General features: G+C 43.3%; 1 protein-coding gene across 2 annotated transcripts in view; it reads left to right on the plus strand.

Moving 5' to 3' along the window:
* NT5DC1 (5'-nucleotidase domain containing 1) overlaps nt 1–23,810 on the plus strand; it is a 446,918-nt gene that overhangs the window by 364,673 nt on the left and 58,435 nt on the right. For both annotated transcript variants that reach the window (XM_088460431.1, XM_088460432.1), the window contains 3 exons: nt 7,762–7,936; nt 9,697–9,794; nt 19,200–19,318. In XM_088460431.1, coding sequence (XP_088316557.1) covers nt 7,762–7,936; nt 9,697–9,794; nt 19,200–19,318 — 392 coding nt within the window. The remainder of the gene's footprint in view (nt 1–7,761; nt 7,937–9,696; nt 9,795–19,199; nt 19,319–23,810) is intronic.

The raw sequence follows: 23,810 nt of genomic DNA on the forward strand, positions 1-23,810 counted from the left end.
TGTAAATATGAATGCAATTGTATTTTATCTCTTGCAATATGATGCGTCTACTGGTGATGCAATATCTTAGGCCTTGCTGGCAGGGCCAGAACTAGGGGTGTGTGACCGGTGCCGCCGCACAGGGCTCTGTGACTGGTACCGTTGCTGCCCCATGGTCCTTGTTTTTGGCCAGCAAGGGGTCTGGTATGGTAAAGACAGGCACCCTGCCATGTTTATAGCTGCACGGAACAGTGGTAGCCAACCTTAATTGTGGTGCGAGATACTTTACAAAAATGAAACCTCCTGTGGAGCTACTAAAATTGTAGAAAAAAAATCTGGCTAATAACAGTACAATTGAAGTTCAATTAATGAAAATTAAAAAAATGTTTCACAGAAAATAACAATGCATTTAATCATTACAGTTATATTGTTGTAGTTTGTAAATAAAATTTAAGCACAGGTACAATTCACTGTTAATTACCGGCTCCAAGGAAGTATGTGCAATAGAGGAGCAAAAGATATAGGCATGGCTGCTGTGTGATTTTCCGGCAGGGCTGGGCGGGATTCACTCGCTCCACCTTAGCGTAGACGCCGTGGAAAGAACCATGAGGAAGCACATAAGATGATTGCTGTAGAGGATGCTGTAATCACCTGACATACTTCCCTGTGGCTCCACCCATGGAGTTGACGCTACGGGGGAGCACACTTCAGAAGTCACTTCCTCCTAGATGACTCGGCAGTACTGCAGCTAGGCGAGCTACCAAAATGAAGACCGCGAGCTACCGGTAGCTTGTGAGCTACAGGTTGGCGACCACTGTTCTAGACGCTCCACGCACTACCACGTTTCCAGGTGCTGACTGGCTCCACCCTCTATGAGTGACATCATGATGTCATGCACAAAGGGGGCAGGGATGGGATAGGGTGCATTAAAGCCATGTTACAGCTCTGCTTGTTAGTGTAATATAGTACAGTTACTGCACATTTTACTTGTAGGAGAGCACAATTAGTATATTTGTTACTGTTTTGTAATATATAGGGATCAGAGATGGTGTAATATACTAAGGACATGTCTGGTATAATAAACTGGAGACAGTACTATAATGTGTCCTACAGTATATTTATAGCATAGTGTACTGGACCTGGACAGAGAGACAATGGAAGGTAATAACAATAGCAGAACAAGATAAACATGTCAAACAATAGGACATGGATCACTAGACACAAGTACATACAAAACTGAGGGAAGAAGGTCATAGGCTAGGACTAATTCAGATATGCCCCAAGCACAGGAACAAAACGCTGCAGCAGTCTTCACTGTACTGACAGGCCTGATATAATCCTGGAAGTTTCCAGAAAAAAACCTGTAAAAACACTGAGACAGGGACACCAAATCACCTGCTCTGATAACATAAAAGGTAAGGAGGAGGAATCGAAGTGCAGAGGTTCTGAGCTCAAACATCAACCTAACTTTATATTACCATCATCTCACTAGGAACCTTCTTCCACAAAAATATGAATTCCAATAGCTTTATTACATTTTCTCCTTTTTAAGTCATACTATTCTCACAAAGGAGACGTACAGTAGCTGTGGCAGGGCCGAAACTAGGATATCTGTCACCCAGTGCAAGGCAGCAATTTTGCGCCCCCTCCCTTCCCGTACCTGGATTTTGTCCTTGCTCCTCGGTAAGGCAGTGCACTACTCAGACATCCCTGGTATAGTGACTTACATTATTCCACACATCATAATGCCCATTACACATTATGCCACACACTGCAATGCCTATTACCAAAGTGCCACTTACATATTTGCCCGACACCATTTTATGCCCCACAGTAATGCTTCTAATTACTTTAAAATTACCTGCTCATTGCCAGGGGGTTTACGCTCGTTGCCATGGGGTTTCATGCCCGTTGCCAGGGGTTACATGCTTGTTGCCAGGGGGTTTCATGCTTATTGTCAGGGTATTTATGCTTGTTACCAGGGGTTACATGCTCGTTGCCATGGGGTTTCATGTTCGTTGCCAGGAGTTACATGCTCGTTGCCATGGGGTTTATGCTCGTTGCCATGGGGTTTATGCTCGTTGCCAGGGGTTTCATGCTTGTTGTCAGGGGATTTCATGCTTGTTACCAGGGGTTCCATGCTTGTTGCCGGGGGTTTCATGCTCGTTGCCAGGAGTTACATGCTCGTTGCCATGGGGTTTATGCTCGTTTCCAGGGGGGTTTGAAGGGAGAAGATGCAGCTCTCGGCATCCTCTCCCTGCAGCGCCAGCGTTCCCGGCACTTCCGGGAACGCTGTGTGCATTGCGCTCTGCTAACAGACACTAGAGGTCCAGTAGGACCTCTAGCATCTGTCTCTTCTTTGGCGGCGGCCATTTTTGGATGGCCGTTTTCAGCAGAGTCCATGCGGACGGCTAGTCCGCATGGAATCTGCTGAAAACGGCCATCCAAAAATGGCCGCCGCCAAGGAGACAGACACTAGAGGTCCAGTAAGGACCTCTAGCATTTGTCTTCTCTTTGGCGGCGGCCATTTTCAGATGGCCGAGTCAGATTTTTCACCCCCCCGCAATACCCACCCGGTGCACGTGCACCTCTAGCCCCCCCCCTAGTTGCGGCCCTGGCTGTGGTCAAATAAAGTCAAAGAGAAGAGCCGACTGTAGTAAACTGTTGCAATAGAGATGCATTGTTTGGGTTCTCTTCAGCCCCACAAGGGGATGTAGTGAGTATACCGGCAGACGGGATGCCGGTTGCCGAAAGCTTGACCCGGGACTAAAGATAGGCGTCAAAATCCGGACGCCTATTTAAATCCCGAGGGTTGAATTTAAGCATCACAGCGGGGTTAGTTTTGGGAGGGGAGGTAGGGTTAGGCATCACTGGGGGTTAGGTACCACTGGGGGGGTTAGGGTTAGGTATTAAGGGGGGACAATTAGGTTTAGGCAACAAGGGTTAGGTTTAGACACTAACGAGGAGGGTTAGGGTGCGGAGTGGGGAGGGTTCAGGTTAGGGTGCAAGAAGGGAGGGCTAGGGGGGAAGGGAGGTGAGTTAGTATACTTACCCAGCATTTTGACAGTAGGCATTCCGACTGCCGGTATTTCATACCGAACCCCCCACAAGAACCTAGGCTAACTCAGAGACCCATTCACCGGGGCAAACTTATCTTTTATAGAAGAAATCAAGAGACTTGAAATAATATTTTATATCGTAGAGGAGAGAGAGGTACAAATACATATGGCATAAGGAGGATACAGATTTTACTACATGACTCCCAATTTACAAAAGTATCATGTGCTAACTACAAATATTTATAGAATGTAGCATCTGTTCTCTTACCAACTAGATGCAAACTTTTCGAGTCTCTCAATTTAAGAAAAAATTCCCTAAATTCTTTTTTACTTACATAATTACATGAATACGGAGAGGAGGGCAGAGACACAGAGATACAGTAAAGATACAACAAATAAGGACAGAGGGACACAGTCAGAGCTAGACACAAACCTGTCGCTCCTGCGTCTAAAGAGGCAAGGCGAGTGTCATACAGATATTCACAATATTTACATTGGAACAACATGTTAATGGTCAAACTGCGGGCCTGATTCAGAAATTTACTCAATGCCAATATATATGCAGATTAAGCGATTTTTAGCCATTGCGCACGCAGCGAGTTACGCTCGCATAAGGGATCATTCGAATCTGCACCTAGTAAAGAGCTGGTTCAAGTTTCGATAGTGCGACCAATGGTGGCATCTTAAGAAGCACCAAGCACGACTGCAGCATCTGGAGATGTTCAGAATGGCGCATCTCAGTCCTTGCACATTCATAAGCACAGGTGTACATAAAGGAAAGGGGTTGTAGCGGTATTAACATAAAGTCGCAGATGTGTGACTGCCAAAAGACTCACTCACAAACTGCATCGGACTCAGAATCAGGCCCTTAATGTGCTAGAACAGCTAATACCAACCCCAAAACTTTATACATTATAGTGGCTATCTCAGATAATTATTGAAATTAAAAATATAATGAACCCATAATAAATATCATCCTGCAATAACAAAGCAATCTGTCTTATCCCTATAGATCAGGGGTGGGGAACTTTTTTTCTGCTGAGAGCCATTTTGATATATATAACATTATTTGTGGGCCCGGTGCAGGCCACGCCCCCTCATGTGACGTCACGCGAGGCAGGGCAACAATCGCCAGTGATTACAGCAATGCACGGAGCATTCTGAGGATGCTCTGGTGAGCTGTAAGGGCATCAGTGTGACCGTCTGAAGCGTCCTAAGGACGCTCCAGGCGGGAAACTGCTGCATAGATTCTGGCTGCAGGGTGCCATGCCAGGCACACTGCTAGCCAGATGAGGCTAGCTGAGAAAAGCTCAGAGGGCCAGACCAAATGACTCTGCAGGTCTTAATCGGCCCTCGGGCCTGAGGTTTCACATCCCTGCTATAGATAGAACATATAGTTTAATAAATGGAATCAACATTTACTCTTGAACACTTTGAAGAAATGTTATTGAAACAGATATTGTTCCATACTTGAAATCTACGATGTGTCTTGGAAACAGAACTCAGATTTTCTTTAATAGGAAGCTGCATAGAAATGCCAGACACTAATGGCTTTTTTAAAATTGGTAGCTGATAAGGCCTTACAGTAACCGCACACATCTTTATCATTTGTTTCCCACACCCCTTAGATTGCAAGTTTATTTGGGTAGAACCATCTTTACCATCTTTTTCATGTCATTGTATGTTATTTATATGTATCATGGTCCTCAAATGTAAAGCACTAAGTAATATAATGGAACTTTATAAATAAATAGATAGGAAAGTAAAACAATAACTACTAACCCCATATTCCCGTGGATTTCATCTTTAGGTTGGTATTTCAGGTAATGACTACTACTCCCAACATCCAAATGGATTCTGTATTTATACTCAAAATTTAAAAGAATGACTGCTACTCCTTATACCTCTATAGATTATATTTTTGAGATGGTGCATTATGTAGCGGTCAAGATAGTTGCAGTTCCAGGACAATGTCTGCCATAAATGGACTAGATGGGATAGGTTAGGAGATAGCACAAAAAGGATTATGACTCACGGATGATGTAAGACAGATATAGTAACCAAGTGCAAAAAGTCACAATAAGACAATTCAGAAAAAAAGGGAGGAATAAAGAGAATCACTGCACACACTTGTGACAACTGGGGACAATCAATTAGTGGGTCATCCACCACTGTACATAAATTTGGACAATAAACATAGAGACAGTGCCTAGTTGCACTCAACTGAACCAGCACAATATTTCAATAATTACAACAAATAGTAAAAATCAATCCTTAGTTAGTAGATGTGGCATACTTACCTACCCTCCCGATTTGGTCGGGAGCCTCCCGAAAATCGTGTGCCGCTCCCGACCTCCCGGGAAGGCAGGAAAGTCTCCTGGCTGCCGCCGACCCCTCCTGGCCCACCCCAATTGTTTGTAAAACCCCCGGCAGCGAAGGGGGGCGATGACGCGATTCGCGTCATTTTGGCACTGCCCCCTGCATCACACTGCCTGTAATATCGGCAGTGTGTAGCGGGGGCGGGGCCAAAATGACGCGCTCACGTGGCTCCGCTTACAAACCGTGTCATCTGGCCGGCCCCGCCCACGTTTGCTGGCCACGACCCCCCCAGTAATTCCGATCAGGCTGCTCCCTCCCGGAAGGGGCAGCCAGATAGTCGGCAAGTATGAGATGTGGTCTCTCTGTGGGTCAGATTTTCTATCTATTATTCCTTGTGGGTCTTTATAAAAAACAGAAACTGAACATTAGGAGAATCCTAGGCATTTGCAACAACAGTTGCTGCAAATGCTTGGGATTCTCCTAATGTTCAGTTTCTGTTTTTTATAAAGACTTATACAGTATAAAAAGGGAACAGATGCATTAACTTGTGCATGGAGTAGTGAAAGGAATCGATTTAAAAGAAAAATAAACTTTGTTCGGGAGGATATTTGGACCCACAAGGAATAATAGATAGAAAATCTGACCCACAAAGAGACATCTACTAACTAAGGATTGATTTTTACTATTTGTTGTAATTATTGAAATACTGTATTGTGCTGGTTCAGTTGAGCATGACTAGGGACAGTCTCTATGTTTATTGTCCACAATAAGAGAATTGTCAGACAGATGAGGCAATATATTAAGCTCACACAATGAAGGCTCCAAGGTTTGTCAGCCTGGGAAAGGTCAATACCAAGAGTCAAATAACAACATAGACAAGCCACTGACTCCGGTATCAAACAAGTCTGAGGCAGGACTAACATTACAATGGGGAAGAGAAAGGACACCTAAACCATTACTGAAGAGCAAGAACTTGGTCTCCACTGTATACTCAGCATACACAATATATAGATAAATACAAAAACAGAGCCAAAAAAGTACAGGATTTAACTAAAGCGACCCATACACGGGGCGATTTTATACACGATATGCACGATTTCGTTCGATCGCAACGATCAATCGTGCATATCGTGTGTGTTTTGGCATGCTGTACGACGGCAATGCGCGTCCCCGCCGTCGTACATCGGCATCGTAGATCTTATGGAAAAACCATAAGATCTGCGATGTTAAATAGGTAAACGAAGCATCTTGTAAGATGCATCGTTTACCATTCACAACAGCATGTGATGCATCGGGCTGAATTTGAAAACGTACCGAGTTGCCGTACGATTTCAAATCACACCATTTATGGGCCGCTTAAGACAAGCACTGAAGGCTAGCACACACTAAACCCAGATTAAGATAGAAAGTGTGATTAGGGCAAAACAGAATACACAGAAGACAGTGCCTTTTTTTTTTTGTCTATCTCCCATAAGTCATACCATGTGTTATAAACCTCTTACAAGATAACACCCTGGAGGTACATACTCCTTTCAGAATTAGATTGGTTTATAGGGATTGCATTAGTCTGTAGCTATCACTGGAACATGTTTTGCAAAAGACACAAAAAAAGCACTTATCACAACCTGTTAACTATACATTATGTGCCAATACTGGTGAATAGTACAACGCTTTCTCCTTTGTTCTTTGCTTACTTTATTTTCATATACACCTGACAATTGAATACTTGTGTCTCAAAACTTTCTGCTGTTCCTGGTATCTGCTGACAAATCACTGAGGCTGCTGCCCTGTTAAAAGTTATGTAAATATGACAAGAAGGAGTAAGACACAAGCCAGTACAATTGCTCATAGTTGGGGGGGGGGTTATATAAATTAAAGGTGGAATTCTTTTTTAACTACTTGCCTGGCATGGTTGCATCATTTGCGACCACGCCAGGTTGTGCGTTGCCTGACATGGTCACAAACAATTCGACTAGTCAGAGATGCCCACTGGGTGGCAGTCTGAACATTATCTTCCAGCAGCCACCAATGGCAGAGGGACCTCCCAGACCCAGCCCCTCTGCATTCCTGCACCCTCCCCTAATGTCTGCCATGCTGCCGATCACTGCTGATCGGGCAGTCAAGCAGTACCCCTGACACAGCAGTTTGCTGAGAGGAGCAGCCACTAGGGAAATGTAAATGAACCAGTCCTAAATATTAATGTTATGTGTATTATAGAAATGTGTTGTAATTCATAACAAGCAATGTCTTGAGAGTTGTATTGTGTGGTATACAGGATCTAATGTTTATTACATTTGTTTCTGAAAAGTGATACTTTGATCATTCCTGTATAGCAAATAATATTAAAAAATATATATAATTGCATATCAATGAAATGTAATACATAATGCGACTCTTGTTTCAGAAAATTGTGGAACATATTTTCCAAATGTAAAAAAGGATCCAAGCAAATATTTCAAGCCATGTCCTGATTCTGTGAAAAATTGGATCAGGAGTCTGAAAAATGCTGGAAAAATTATATCATTAATCACTAGCTCACATAGTGACTACTGCCGACTTTTGTGTGAGCATATTTTTGGGTGAGTCATAATATTGCTCAGTTGCAACTATTTGCAACATTCTGTTTGGATTATTTTTCTTTTTAAGTATCTTTTGTGTTAATCTCTTATGATACTTTATTTTTTTATATCCAGTGAGCCTGATTCAAATATGGAAGCAGTTAGTATCACTGCTGCGTCTTTGGACGCTGTAGCAATGATAACGTGCTAAGGCAGCAGGAGGTGTCTGAGGAGAAAAGACGCCTACTGACAGCATTGCAGATCCGAGTGCTGCATCCTAAAATTAAGCATCTGATCATCTGCGAAACCGTTGACCATCTGAGCAACCCTGTGGTAACTCAGGTTGGCCCTTGCAGCTCCGTAGCCGAGGCCAGGAAGTCTGCATCGGAAAATGTAGACCCTGCTCTCGGCACTCCCAGAAAACATGAGCAACTTGTCCCCGTTATACGGAATGGAGGCAGGCACCACCCCCACCGCCCCAGGCGGCTGCAGTCTGTCAATCAGGATGTGGTTTAGGGGCACTGCGTGCACTGATGCAAGACCCTTTCTTCACATGTGCAGAACGGTTCCTGCATATGCGTAGGCACCCCACCATCTTAGATGTACGCAAACCATCTGGTTTGCATACAGCTCTGAATGAGGCCCAAAGCTCATAGGATTATTCATCCAACTGTGGCTGTGTGAGGCTCACAAGAACAATATTGTCTGTGTGACCTACACTAAAACTTGTTTTAAGGCTTTTATCTTACTGGCATGGATATGGGGCAATTGGAACAAAAAGGTTCCATCCTTATCCCGATAATTTTCCTAGTGTTAAAAATGCTAACAAAAAGAAGATTTTTAATCTCAATGGGCAAGGGAATCTAAAGAAAGGAAAATTATCCTACATTGGTGTTTCACAAAACAAACTAACCTAACATTATTAAAAAAAATTGGTTGCAAAAGAAAACCTTGTTTTCTCATTCAAAAGTCCGTATTTTTAGCTACACATAGCAATGATTTTTTTTAGATGGTACTAAAATATAATATTTAATAAAAAATACAGATGCTTTAAATATAAATGAAAATGGAAGAGGTAGATGATGAAAATAAAATATTTAACTACATGTGTTAAAATACATCACTACACTGTTTAGTACAAGATAATATGAAGAAGGATAAAAGTATATAGGATAAAAGTAATAAAGTTAATAAAACATAAAATAATGTTGTAAAAAGTGTATTATACTATTCTGCTGAAAGCTTTGTATTTTCATTTATGTTTAAGTTCTTTAGCTCTAATTTTTTATATATTGTTTAAAATTATTATATTTTGGTTCCATCTCAAAAAATATGATTGAAATATGTATCTATAAAAAGGAACTCAGATTATTTTAATGAAGAAACAATGCACCATAAACTTGTATTCTTAAAACAACTATAAATAATTATAATAAATGAGGATTACTAATTTTGGTGAATTATACCCGCCAGTCATTGGGATTAAATGTAAATGTCCACATCTTGTCTTTTGTGTGAATAAGGTTAGTTAATTTCGATATCTATGTATGAAAGATATCCAACTTTTAAAATCAGTGTGCACTATTTCTTTATTTTCCATATATTGAAATTTGTATTGTATGCTGATTTCCACTGACTGTGCAAAATACACATATGATTTTAAAGAGGCAATCTGCATGTAAGAAAACTATAAATATATATATAAGTATATATTGCATAGGTATGTCTCTAGTGTTTAGTAGTAACAGTAGTAATTTATTGAAGTTGTTTTTGTTCATCAGGAAGGATTTTGAAGAGCTTTTTGACATAATTATTACTAATGCCTTAAAACCGGGATTTTTCTCACTTGCACCACATCAAAGACCATTCTGGACTCTTGGTAAGTTTGCCCTGTATGGATCATCATTGTATTAAATTCATTGCAGAGGTCGCCTGATATGATAAACAGTTTTCATCCCTCTTCTTTTGCTAACTCATCTATACCTCTTTGCTATCAAATATCCCTATTTTGCATGTGATATAATGATCTGAGCGGATAAATCCTAATTTTGCTTTGTAAAGTAGGTGAAACGTCCTCAAATGTACACAATAAATGCTTGTTTCTGACAAATGTCATGCAGCAGGCCAGATCACATTAGCAGATCCAATAGGTTTTATTTTGAAACTATAATCGTTCTTGGTAACTGCGTACACACTGTGCAATAATAGGACTGAGTAGCAGAAAATCAGCTGTCCTGTCGGATTATTGCATTGTGTGTACCTAGTTTAGGACCAATGCCGGCTTATAGGTGGGGCAAACGGGGCGGTCGCCCAGGGGCCCCCACACATTGCCTCAGTCAACTCTACCACCTCCTTTGCGTGTCCAGCTTCGGCCACCATAGCAGACTCTCCATCTGCAAAGCCCTCCCCCAAATCACCTTCCAGTCCATTGTCATGTCCGGCTTTCCCTTGGTCGTAGTGGATGTGCCCCTCAGCGCTCTGATCGCTTGCCTGGCTCCCCGCTCTACCAGCCCAGACTGCTGTTGCTCGTCAGTAAAAGCCAGGCCGAAGACAGCACCTCTGCCAGAAGGAAGATGGCAGCTGAGGAATGAACCTCACCAGTCGTGGCCACTGGAGTCCTGACATTGTGGGGTCCTGACATTGGTGCCCGGTTTCTGGCCCTCTCCTGGTGTGGGTTTGTGTGTGTGCCCTCTGCTGCCCATTGCAATGACAGCGGTTGTGATGGGGGGCTCCACACGGCAACCTAGCATTGTAAGATGGCCCCTGGCTGCCCAGAGACCACCATTCCTGCCAGCTCTACTGCCCCCAATGTACCCCATAAATGCCTCCTGTCGTGTGTCCTACTATCATGCAGGGGCATAGAAGTGGCTGCAGGAGGTCAGCGTCAATTTGATTGGTTGAGGCCCCCACAACTTAGTTGCCCTGGGGCCCCCACAAGTCTTAATCTGACCCTGCTTAGGAAACTCTATAAGGCCGATACCAAAATTGAGAAGAGACGGAGCTAGGACTGTAGAGAAATTAAGTTATACTTGAAAACTACAAAGACATAGAATAAAGAGCAATGAAAGATTCAATGCAAATAGAAATCCATGGATTTAGTACACCTGCAGACAGTGGACATAGAGAAGGATAAAATACAACGGAAACTGTAGACGCTATCCAAGATTTGATACATATGCAGGTAGGATGAGGCATAGAAGGGTAACAGCTAGTGTAGTTTTAAATACCATCCAAATAATGTCCATGTTCTGGGAAAAATAATACACAGAAGTGAAATAGAAATGGGATTGTGTATTTGAAACTGCGGCCTAAGGAGAAAAGGTTTTCCAACAAGGCCCCAGGGGTATTCTGTAAAGGGAAAAGCACTCTCCGGCACTGATAGTATCACTTATAGCATAAAATGTATTCCACAAATGAAATCCACTAGAGATAGTGTCTATGACACTGTAATTCTATTTGGGGTAATACCCCTGGTTCCCTTTAATGTGAGTCATGTAAGTGAATTGTGTATGCTACACTATGATACTCAAAAGGACAAATACCTTTCTCACATGGGTTAGGGTTAGGCACTTACCCCAACGGCTAGGGTTAGGCACCAGGAGGGAGGGAGGGTTAGGGTTAGGCACTTACCAGAGGGTTAGGGTTAGGCACTAGAAGGGACGGTTAGGGTCAGGCACCTCCCCCTACGGTTAGGGTCAGGTACCAGGAGGGAGGGTTAGGGTTAGGCACCAAGGGGATGGTTAGGGTGAAGATTAGGGTTAGAAAACAAAAAACATTTTCAGGCCCACCATTGTCATGTCGACCTTTTGACCCTGTCAACCATTTGTTCATGTTGACCTTCTTACATGTCGACCTTTAGTGGGTCGACCTTTTGTCCCTGTCAACCTTTTGTCCTGGTTAACCTATTGCCTGTCTAACATCTGGCAGGACAGACATTCAATATGAGCAATAATCCAGCCATTGGGAGGTACTGGACTATCATTCCTACAACTCCCGACCTGGCACCGAGTGATTGGCCCATTGAGGTCTTGTTAGCTTATTTATTGAACCACCCTCGTACAGTATATAAACCAGGAGTGTCTAAACAGCTGGTTACTTTCAAATAGTTAGCAAATTGTCAAGAAGATACAGTAAGTATACAAATATCACAATATATACTTTTCTCGTTATTTCAGACAATACATTGCATGTAAACAGTTATAAAAGTAATATTAAACAATAAAATGGAAATAAGATCAAAGCATCATATAGCAAAAAAATAAATGGCATAAAATGCAAAAAATAAAGCATAAAATCAAAATCACAGCAAAAAGTCTCACTAAAATCTGCTATGCATTTTATGGCGCCAGTCCGATTCTTCATGCAGTCAAAGAGTGTCTGAAGAAGTGGACTCACACCTGTAGAGACCACATAGGTAGCAACAACTTTCAAGTTCCATTCTCAATTTCAATAGTATCAATAGTATTGCATACAGCAGCAGATTATATATGTAAGCTTCTACACAATTCAACAATTCTGTAATGGCAATTCTTCTTGTATGTTTGTTCAGTCCAGCCGATTATTATAATTTTGTATCCATTTGCCACCATGGAAGCATGATTATCTGACAATGTATATGGAGACATGACATAGTCATGACAATCTAAATCACTAGTATGTACATTCAAAATTGGAGGTTCTTGAGATTTTTTTTTAGTACAGATAATTGTCTAGTTACTAAAATCGTTTGTCATATCTTTAAGTAGTGTACGTAGCTTAAGACCTAGCATACGGACATGTATATTTTCACAGCCATATGGAGCCACAGAAGTCACACAACAGCTGTACAGTATGTCGCATGTTACCTTCTTCTAGCCTAAGGTCAGAAAAATGGATTGTGGTTCACAAACTTTCTTCAGTCACGGCATCCTATGGTATCAGTTTTTTATTTTTCATGGCATCCCTAAGCCAAAAGTTTTTTATTGAGAAATTTTGTAATAATTCAATAAAATACCTGTCAAATAAATACCTGTCATCCTTAGGTTCTGTTATGTGGTGGTGGACAGGGTTATGCTTCTGTGTGTCCTTATATTTTATGATTGGTTTTTCCTATCGCATTGACCATAAATAATTTGATTTGGCCCTGGACTACCAACACGTGGCACCCATGATAGTGACCTGCGGAAACCCAGGGTGCTATAGCACCAGTTTCGAAACTACTGAACTATATTTTGTAAGAGAGTATCTGTTTTGAAAATAAGACTATGTAGCTGTTTGAAGTTTAATCTGATAGTTACATGAAACATACCATAAAATATATTTTTCTCGTGTGGGCAGGTATTGTATTGGGATGAGTATATATGTAACCCTGGTGAAGGGTTAAATAACATACTATATTAATAAGTACATATATGAGTTAAATATATAAGTACTGTAGTCACAGTTCATGAGGTAAACTGTATGTGTGTGTCATGTATTTATAATAGAGTATTGTAGTTCATGATATATATGTATATATATATAAAATATATATATATATATATATATTTTGTGTAGTTACATATAAGTTTATGTGGTACTTTTTTCCCTGTGGTGAGGATGTGCCCAGTGAGTGGGATGCACATGCACAGGAGAAGAAGGGGGCGGAGTGATATGGCTGGGAGTGGTTGGGTTCCTGTTAGGAAAAGAGGGGCAGGAACAGAGAGACGTATAAAAGGAGCTGCCAGCAGCCTGAGAGTTAGTCTGCTGATCCCTCCCTTCAGTGCCCACCCCCTTGCGTCCCGAGTGGCAGATTAGCAATGGAGGCTGCCGGGCGCAGGGGGTGGAGCCAGAGAGGGAGCTTGTGGGCTTGGCGGCCGGGTCCGGCTCTCATTGACGATGGGGTGGAGGAATCGTCTGCGGCTGCCCGGGAGCAAAGGACTGGAGAGTGTGGTGTTCAGTGAACGGACGGCTCCTGATCAGCTGTCAGCAGCCAGGGAGCTGTAAGTGTCTGCAGCGGTGGTGGGAGTCAGACATTATCGGTGTCTGCTGTAATAAGGAGGCGGAGCTGCTGTCAGAAAGGCATACAACCCCTAATGATTCAGACAGGTAATCAGTAGTACACAGTCGGGGAACAGATCAGCGCACAGACAACAGAGATCCCAAACATTTCATGGAGGTGGTGAGCATAAGAGCTGCACTGAGTAGTACAGCTGCACCGCTCCACAGACACCTGTCAGGAAGGAGAGTATCAGTGCAGGCTCAGTGTAACCAGGAGGTGGTGGGCACTAAAGGCTGCTCAGAGAAGTAAGCCCCCTGCGACATGCAGTTTGAGCAGAGCTACCTCGGAGAAGCCAGTTGGGGTGAGGTGACAAGCGGGTAGCTGGAGGGGCTCAGAGCAGCAGCAGTCAGCAGAATCTTATATTCAGCAGCAGCGCCTGCCAGCAGATGTGAGTGACTTATTACACTGCACATACACGCAGTATCATCCTGTAATAGGGCCGACTGTATTCCTATACCTAGTTCACAGAAGTAAACAAGTAAATGTGACTTATTAAAGGAATCAGAACCTGGAAAACCTAGGGCTGTTTAGTTTTCCATCACCAAGCTCTATTACTAATAATAGCGAAGCAGGGAGAGTTTGGGGGAGTGGGGTGATATACTCTCACTGTGAAGCAAGATATATTTTATTTACTTAAACAAAAGTAACTTGTTAACATAGACACTTTCAGTAAGCATAGTTGGTAAGAAAGTACTGTATCCGGTAACAGTTACAGAGAACTTCTTACATCCTCTCTAAATTGAAGGATGTTCCCAAAATACTGTGAGAGCATAAGGAACATTCTACAAATTGCAAATGCATCACTTTTGTCTGACGTTTGGACTCTCTAATTAAACGAGACTTTGCTAGTGTACTATTGCATGACATATCAGTTTACATTTATTTAAGTTAATGGACCATATATATGTTTTTATATGATATGCCTAATTTATTCAGTTAACATAAAAACATCATATGTACAATGCTTGGAATGATAAAGTTGAGTTTGTGTTAACATTAATTTACAACTATCTTACTAAAGTATAAGTATTTTTCAAACTGTATCTTGTATGTCACTTTCCTGGAGGGGCAGTGGAGTAAAGAAGTACATAATTATTCTGGTAAAATGTATATTCATTGTGTGAACCAATGTTACATGACACACCTATAATTCAACACTTAAATTAGGGTTTTTTGAAGTAGGCCCCTACTACTTACTTATACTTGGGTGGAGGCACTGATTTAAAAAGGAGTTACACCACTTAGTGGGAGGTAAAGGGTGGGTACAGTAGAGTATATGCGAGTTAGTAACCTGGAGACCCTAGAGAGGGTAAAATGGGGGTTACATATATATTGAATGACTTCAGAGCTTCATATTATACAACTGAAAAATATATTTGTGCTGCATGACTTAAACCTAAGAAGTTTGGTCATTAACACATTGCTGGGTGTGTGCACCATTTACTTGCCCTCATGCATTGCCTGCTCGGTACCTGAAAAATGTGTTGTGTTTCATTGTAATATTGGGTCTTCTTCTGCACTGCACAAATTCATGTACAGACCTTTGAATACATATGAGTTCAGCATGATTATGAACAGTGCTATGATTATCGCTTTTTGGTGTTACATTCACATCCACCACTAGAGGGTCCTGGTGTTACATTCACATCCACCGTAGAGGTTTCTGATGTTACATTCACATCCACCACTAGAGGTTCCTGGTGTTACATTTACATCCACCACTAGAGGTTTCTGATGTTACATTCACATACACCACTAGAGGTTTCTGATGTTACATTCACATCCACCACTAGAGGCTGCACTAAACAACAAATCTGAATTTGTAGCAAGCACTAGGAAATATGTCTTTTACAGAAAACTGCTTTTGCTAAAATGGCGTTGCACATGAAAAACAAAAACCTTTTGATGATGAACTCGGCGTTGTAAAATCTGTAGTCATGAATATATCTACTTTCTATTGCACTTAAATCTTATATGTTTGATCATTATATTTAATCTGCAATAGTATAGCTGACATCACAAATTCAAAAAAGATGAAAACTTTTTTAATTCTGATTGCAGGAGAGGCTGAGGAGATACATATGGAGGCCTGTGTCTATTTTTGCAGGAACTTACATTATTAAGAATTTTTTGATAAAGGAGGCTGCAGTACATTCTAACCCACAAATCATTTGCGTTAATAACCTAACAAATTATTTCTCCAAACATTAAGATAGAAGGATTTTCAAACTCATCTTTCAAACAGAGGTCAGCCTGAAATCAAAAATTGTCAGGGTACCCAAAATTTTTATGGCCAACTCTGCATGCTAGCAAGCTCTATTTTAACTCTGCATTTTGAAGCTGGGCTATTCCGCATCTCATTACAATGCTAAATCAGATACATTTTATAATGCCCCATGCCTCACAAAATGTTTACTCCTGGTATATAAATTCAAACAATACAATAATTCATTCAGGTCTCTATTTAGTAAAGAGTTAAAAGCCCTATGTCAGTCAATATTATGTGTTTATGATGGAGATAGGAATTAAAAAATCCCTATGTCAGTCCAGGCCCGCCAAGAGCCGCGCCGGGCCCGGGTAAAAAGGGGCATGGCCTAACTGCAGGAGGTGTGGCCACGCCCCATTAGCTAAAAAAAAAAAAAAAAAGAAACGTTTTGCAGCGGCACTGCTTGCTGGTGAGGGGGGCACCCAGAGCCCCCTCAGCCCAGTGCATAACCAGTGGGGGGGCGCGATCAGCTTGATCCCTCCCACCACAGGCATAGGAGACTGCTGTGGCTGCTTCTTAACAGCCGTGAGCAGTCTCCCAGTGCAGTCCAGCACACAGCAGCATGTGCAGGGCTGCTGTGATGTAAGAGGGGGGGGGCGTTGCAGGACCCCCAGCCGGGCCCCTCCAGCAAGCCAGGGCCCGGGTAATTTGTACCCGCCTCCCCCTCTCGGCGTCCCTGTGTCAGTCAATATCATCATAGACAAAACTAGATATTTGGTAATGGGTGGTCTCAGTTCCAACCTCTCACCAGAACTTATGTTACCTGCAGTGATGCAAGTAGAAAAAAGTTATATGTAGTGAAGGCGCGCGCCCCAAAAGTAAGCCTGGCCATATGTCATGGGGGGTGTAGTCACTGCAAATGGGGGCGTTTCATCATGACACTCCAGCCATTTCTTGTCACTCTGAGAACATTCCTCCCCATTCCGTTCCAAATACACCCTACCTACTGTATATGGTGATTTCTCTGCAATGTGGAACCTCTGAAGAAACTGATCCTCTGAAAACGATGTCTTCAGACGGTATTCACTATTCATGTAGGAGATCACATGGTCCAGAAGATGCCTGTTTGTGTAGGAATATATGTCATCATCATACACCAGATGCTCAACCAGACTTGTGCCTCGTGTCACCTAGTGCCCATGTATCCCCTCCACCCCCCCCTGCCCCTTTTTTTTCTACTACCTATCATTTTAAAATGACAAATTAATTTGTTAATGTATGATTTATATAGATATATAGGAGGCGATTCAAATGTTTAGCGTGCCCCCTGCTGGGTGTCTAAACTAATGGGCGTCTATCGGAGCAAATAAATTGTTGCTCTACTTAGACACCCATTAGTATTTAACGCACCCGAAAGAACAGGGTTTAGCAGCTGAAAGCAGCTAAGCCCTTTCGCTCGGGATCTGAAGATCTGAAGTTAAGAAACACAGGTTGACCCTTTTATGTTAGTGAGAAATAAACAAAAAAAGAAAGAATGAATAAAAATAGGGGTTCTCGCCATTACAGACTAGTTACTCACTCCAAACAAAGCACCCGCCACCCCCTCCCCTGCAAAGTTGCAGCCAGAAACATTGCCTTACCTGGTGAAAACAAAACAAGATAAATTGCTTTAAATCAAACTCTCTGAGGGCTCTATTTACTACAATCCGTATTTGTAATGCAGATTGTAGTGTGATATTACCGACTGAATTCGCATTGTGAATTCAGGCAATATCACAGGGATTTACTACAAATCTCTTGCAGGGACAGAGCTTGCGATAGAGCTCTGTCCCTGTGAATCCCCTCCGCACACTTATCACGGTATTTTTGCAAAAAATACTGTGACAAGTGCCGACACATGCACCGACTGACTGTCGCTAAGCCCCGCCCGCCCCCTGTGCTAAGCCCCACCCCCCGCGATCGCCACAGTGGTGGCTCTGTGAGGGGTCCTCCTCGGGGCATTGATGTACAGCTCCTCCTCCACTCCTCTTCACAGCAGCAGAGCAAGCAAGTGCGCGCATGACTGCAGGATGCCATTGGTCTAACGCAGGGGGAGACTGGGCTAGGGAGCAAAAGTTCCTCCTGGTCAGGCGTGGGCAATGCAGTTCAATTAACGCGTTCCTGACCGGAATGTCTGACTGTTTGAATTCATATGCGGACAGCTGGAAGTGGTGCCACAGCTCAGCTTATGTGTGCATGTGCAAAGCTTCGGCTGCTTCTGCACATATTCAGAGTATAACAATATATGGTTATACCATCGTATGGTTATTATAATGCAATTACTAGTAGCCATCGCATCACGTGATTTGATGTTGGAAGCCTGGCAACCGTTCGATGCCAGATTTACGATGTACATCCCTAGCTCAGACTTCCAGACTGGCTTGACTTCAGACAAAACTTTAATAATAAATTATGCCAATAGATGGAAATAGTAACAACCTTGACTACATATACATAATGAGTTGGGTATGATATGTCAGGCATCATAATGTTGACATTCATCATGTCGACATTGGTCATAACATTGACATTCATCATGTAGATGAAATGTTGACATGTAATAATGTCGACATATCATTCCTGGTGGCCCAGCTGTGACTTACCTGTTCCTGACAGCAGCAGCAGCTCCAGTGGCGTCTTCTGGGTTCCAGTGATCATGTGATTGACTTCTGGTCAGATCATCGATCCTCCAGTGTTCGGGTGAGTATTTCTACCCTAATCCCTACCATGAACTCTAACCCTTCATCTACTGCCTAACCCTTATTCCCCCTCACCTTGCAGCCTAACTCTAACCCTCCCGCCCGCAGCCTAACCATAATGTCTGACAATGTTGATATTTCACCTGTCTACATTCTGAGAATCTTGACACATTGCCTGTTGACACTTATACGATGTCAGCATCATAACTGTGGACATTGTGGGCTTGACATTGCCATTGTCGACCTTTTGACTACCTTCCATACATAACTGGTTGAAAAGAATGTTATTTTTAAATAAACCTGTTAACATTGTGCTTACAGAAAGTGATGTAGAAATAAACATGTTACCGACAATGGAGGAGGCAGGCTGGTACTCTCAAGGCAACTGGGTACATCTGTATGACCTGTTAAAGAAAATGACTGGAAAGCCTGAACCAAAGGTAAGACAACAATAAGAATATTTATCATTTTTCCGTTAATAAAATGATAACAATGATGTTCACGGTGGAATAAAACTTAATAACTTGAAGATACACCCCTGAACCGATTAGGGTGAAACCAATGTGAGGTGGTCCCGTTGGATCCTGGCCATGTGTTAGGGGGGTTATGATCCAGGTTGGACCTCCTGTTAGGGCAGAACTTTGACCTCAAGAGCCTGTTCTGAGCCTTCCAATGGATGGATTTGGATGAAAACTTCACAGAGTGGTAACATTGGATCCCAGAAGACATACTAGGGGGTTGAGGTCCCGGTCAGACCTCCCGTTGGTGTACACTGGGCAGAACTTTGACCTGGGGAACCTGTTCTGGGCCTTCTACTGAATGGATTTGGATGAAAACTTCACAGAGGTGTGGCAATTGGTCTGAAATGCCTAATACAGTGGTTGGGGTCCCGGTTGGACCTCACGTCGGAGTGCACAGGCAGAACTTTGACTCAGGGAGCCTGTTCTGAGCCTTCCACTGGATGGATTTGGACGACCTCACATAATAAAACTATTTAAACCCTGGCAACGCCGGGTACTTCAGCTAGCTATACTTAGACATAATGTAGTATTTAACATTTTAATGACATGTGAATCTGCAGGTTAGGCATTCACTTAGGAACCACAGTTTAAAAAATCAATTTTTAAAAGTTTTTCCTGGGATTCATAGCTTTATTTAGAAATGGCATGCAGAAGCTCGATTCTGTACAGTAATAAAATGTAGAGCCATATGAAACTAATGAAACCCTTCGTTGGGAATTTATAAAAACATATTGACATTTTGTCAGATGAAAGAATCTATTCTCTTTGAAGAAAAAAAATAGCCAGATTGTAAAAAATGTTTTCCATTTTTAAAGATCAGAGAGAGAAATTTTTATATACAGTTTTTTGTTGTAACCTCAGCTAAATAAAAGCACTTGCAAACTACAGATGTGTCCACATAGATCTATCCTCCATGCGCTACAAGTCGCTCCACACATAACGCGGGAGCTCCATGTGCCTTTTACCTTCAAATGCGTCTTATTCACATAGTGATGCAAATAGTTAGCACAAGCAGCTTCTACTGATGAAATTGATATGCAGCATGTCTATGTTCTCTGTGCGTCAGCGGGTGTATCTGCATGTGACATGCTACGTTACAGAGTCAGTGGGTGTAACACTGTAACGTAGCGTTTCGCTCAGCGCTACTGAGTCACGCCATGCCTTGGCACCATTAGAAGGGCTGTTTAACGCGCAAGGAGGCTAGATGTATGAGGACACATTTGTAGTTATATCAAAATGATTATATTCCGACTGAGTTCAAGGCATACTTGCCTACCTCCCGATTTGGTCGGGAGCCTCCCGAAAATCGGGTGCCGCTCCCGACCTCCCGGGAAGGCAGGCAATTCTCCCGGCTGCCGTCCACCCCTCCTATCCCCCCCGCAATGACCCCTGCAACCCCCGCAGCGGGGGGGCGGTGACGCGATTCGCGTCATTTTGGTCCCGCACTCTGCTTCACAATGCCTATTTTATCGGCATTGCATAGCGGGGGCGGGGCCAAACTGACGCGATCGCGTGACCCCGCCCCCATCACGCCTACAAGTGATGTCACCCACCCGGCAACACCCCCTTGTCCCGGCCACGCGCCCCCCCCCCTGTCCTGCCAATCTGGCTGCTCCCTCCCAGAAGGAGCAGCCATAAAGTTGGCAGGTATGGTTCAAGGCATGTATGCTGCTGTGCTGTTTTCCCCAAGATAAGGTGATTCTGTTATGGCTTCTATAAATAGGATGTATAATATGTGGGTTTTCTTATACTCTTGCAATGGTATACGTTTAGGATGCTGGCGGCCACAATACCGACCGCCGGCTTCCCGACTCCTCAACCCCGGTTAGAGTTAAATGATAGGCGTCTAAAATCTAGACACCTGTCATTACCCCTACGCCGGGAGACCGGCACCCGGCAAGGGATGCCGGGCGCCCCGCGCGGGGGGGGGGGAGGGTTAGGTTTAGGGCTCCCGGGGGGAACTTAGGGTTAGGCACCCCCCGGGAGGGTTAGGGTTAGGCTAGGGGAAGGTGGGGTTAGGGTTAGGCACCCGCGGGGGGAGGTTAGGGTTAGACACACCCCCGGGGACTTAGGTTTAGGCAGCGGGGAAGGGGGGGGGTTAGGTTTAGGCACTTAGAGGGGGGATTAGGGTTAGGCACTTGGGGGGGAGGTTAGGGTTAGGCACCCCTAAGGGAGGGTTAGGGGGGTAGGTTAGGTTAGTTAGTACTTACCTGGTGACGATCGGGATTTCCAGCTCTACCGGGCTGCCGCTGCCGGGTTCTCTTCCTCTGTCGGCCTGATGCTGCTGGGATTCGAACTGCCGGCCTTGCGGCCGGCGGTATTACATACCGATTCCGTTGCAATTGAAGACGTGACTTTGCAAAGTATGGCAGAGATAGGGGCGAGTTTCTGGTCATGCTTTCATCTTTCAAACTATGAAGCCTCTATTTAATTATTGTCTACTGATCAAAAACAATAAGCAGACAATAAGTAATAGTAAAGTAGATAGGAGCAGGGTCAGTGGCATACCCCAGTCCCAATAACTATTTTAAAGGGCCCCCACCTCAATTCTTCTAGAGAGAAACACCTCTCTCTGCAGTAGTTAATAGCCATAGTAGTGCCTTATTTATTTTATGCTTCATGGTATTTCACTAGTTCACATAATACCACACAGTGGCCCTGATTCAGAGCCGGACGCTGTGAAAGAGCGCTCGCTCTGAATCAGGGTGTTTTTTTTTTTTTTTTTGAGCAGCCAGGATGATGGTCGCGATGGTCAAGACTATCGCGACCATCGGGCTTGTGACGAGACCCTTGTGGTAGGGTTTTGCGGCCGCAAGCCCCAGAGAGCTTCTGGCTCTAATAGAGCCGGAAGCTCTCCTACTGTCATCACTGGTGATGTCAGTGGGGCCGCCCACAAACAGCAGGCGCTCGCATGGGAACGCCTCCATTTGTGAAGCCACCCCCACGCCACACCTCCTAAATGGTGCGAGCTGTCGATCAAAATCAACAGCCACCCCCTTTTGGTGCGAGACCCGGAGCGACGGAGCGCCTGTCGCTAGCCGGGTCTTGTGCATGCGCACGTCGGAGCCGGCTCCCGCGTGCGCATGCGCAGTGGCCTAACATCGACTTGCTCGCGAGCGGGTCTGAATCAGGCCCTGTGCCCCCAGTTCATATGATGCCACATTGTAGTGTTTCCAGCTCAAAACATGCCACATTATTGTGCTGCCAATATACATTATGCTACATAGTGCTCCCTGTCCATATTATGCCACAGTATCTCCAGTACATACTTATCAGATTGATAAACTCTCTATGAATTTTTGGGATGTGACGATCTATCATGAAAACCATCAATTATGTTCTACTCTGTTTTGGAAGAAAACAGATCGCAGCACTATCTTACATAGGACAAGGAGTCATCATCCTAGCACTTTAACACTAGGTTTTCCGAGGGTGGTCAATTGACCCATTTCAAATTTTGTAGCGTCGTTGCTCTAATATTTAGGTACAAAATGTTGTGGCCTTTAATGATTTGGGCGATCATATAAAAAAGTGATAAAACTATTTTTCGAAAACCATTAGAAAATCTAATTTTAGCTTTTTTACCTCTCTTTACCAGGAGTGGTCATATGGCCGCTCCTATGTTTTGTTGCAGTAACAATGGAAAAATGTGATGATTTTGTTTATTGATGCTTGTTTTCTAGCCTAATACTGTGTCTGATGCTGATAAACTATATATGTTTGGTAAAAGAGACCTTCATGCAGTTACTCAGCATTTATCTGAATTTATACAGTACCACAAGAAGTGACTTGCTTGCACGTGCTGCACATTTTTGGTTTCCAATTCAATATATTATGTCTGGAGGAGAATAACACTCTCTGGCTTCCAAAAAATCTCTGTGGAGCTCACAAAGTGCAATTTCCACTTTCTTGTGCTGAGTGCGTTTCCCTGAAGGTGCGTAGTGACAGATCACACCAACAAGGCTGTGCTAAGCCAACAATGCAGACGCATGCAAATTATAACTTGTATGGCATGCTGTGGTTTTGTTTACTAGTCAATCAGTGGTCTATGTACTAAGGGGGCACTTACCGCGGTGTAAAAGCTGCTCCTGCTTCGTCTGCATATCGCTGCAAAGCAGGAGATGGCTACCGTGATTAATACCAATAACAGACCCATTTGAATGGCTTTCCGTATCTCGGCAAGGATGAAACTAGACCAGCTGACAAAAGTATTGGGGAACATGTTGCTCTGCGCTTACTAGAGCCCTCTATAGATAAGGGAAGAAATGTCACTACTGACAACTTTTTTACATCTCTGACTTTGGGATGAGAAAAGTTGAGATAGTGGAGCACTAGTATCATTGAAACTATAAACAGAGCGAGGCGAGAGGTACCCCCCTCTGTGAAAAATGTTTGAAATCTCTTGCACATC

This window comes from Taudactylus pleione, unplaced genomic scaffold (assembly GCF_031769625.1).
Source record: "Taudactylus pleione unplaced genomic scaffold, aTauple2 ptg000046l, whole genome shotgun sequence".
In the NCBI taxonomy this organism is placed as follows: Eukaryota; Metazoa; Chordata; class Amphibia; order Anura; family Myobatrachidae; genus Taudactylus; species Taudactylus pleione.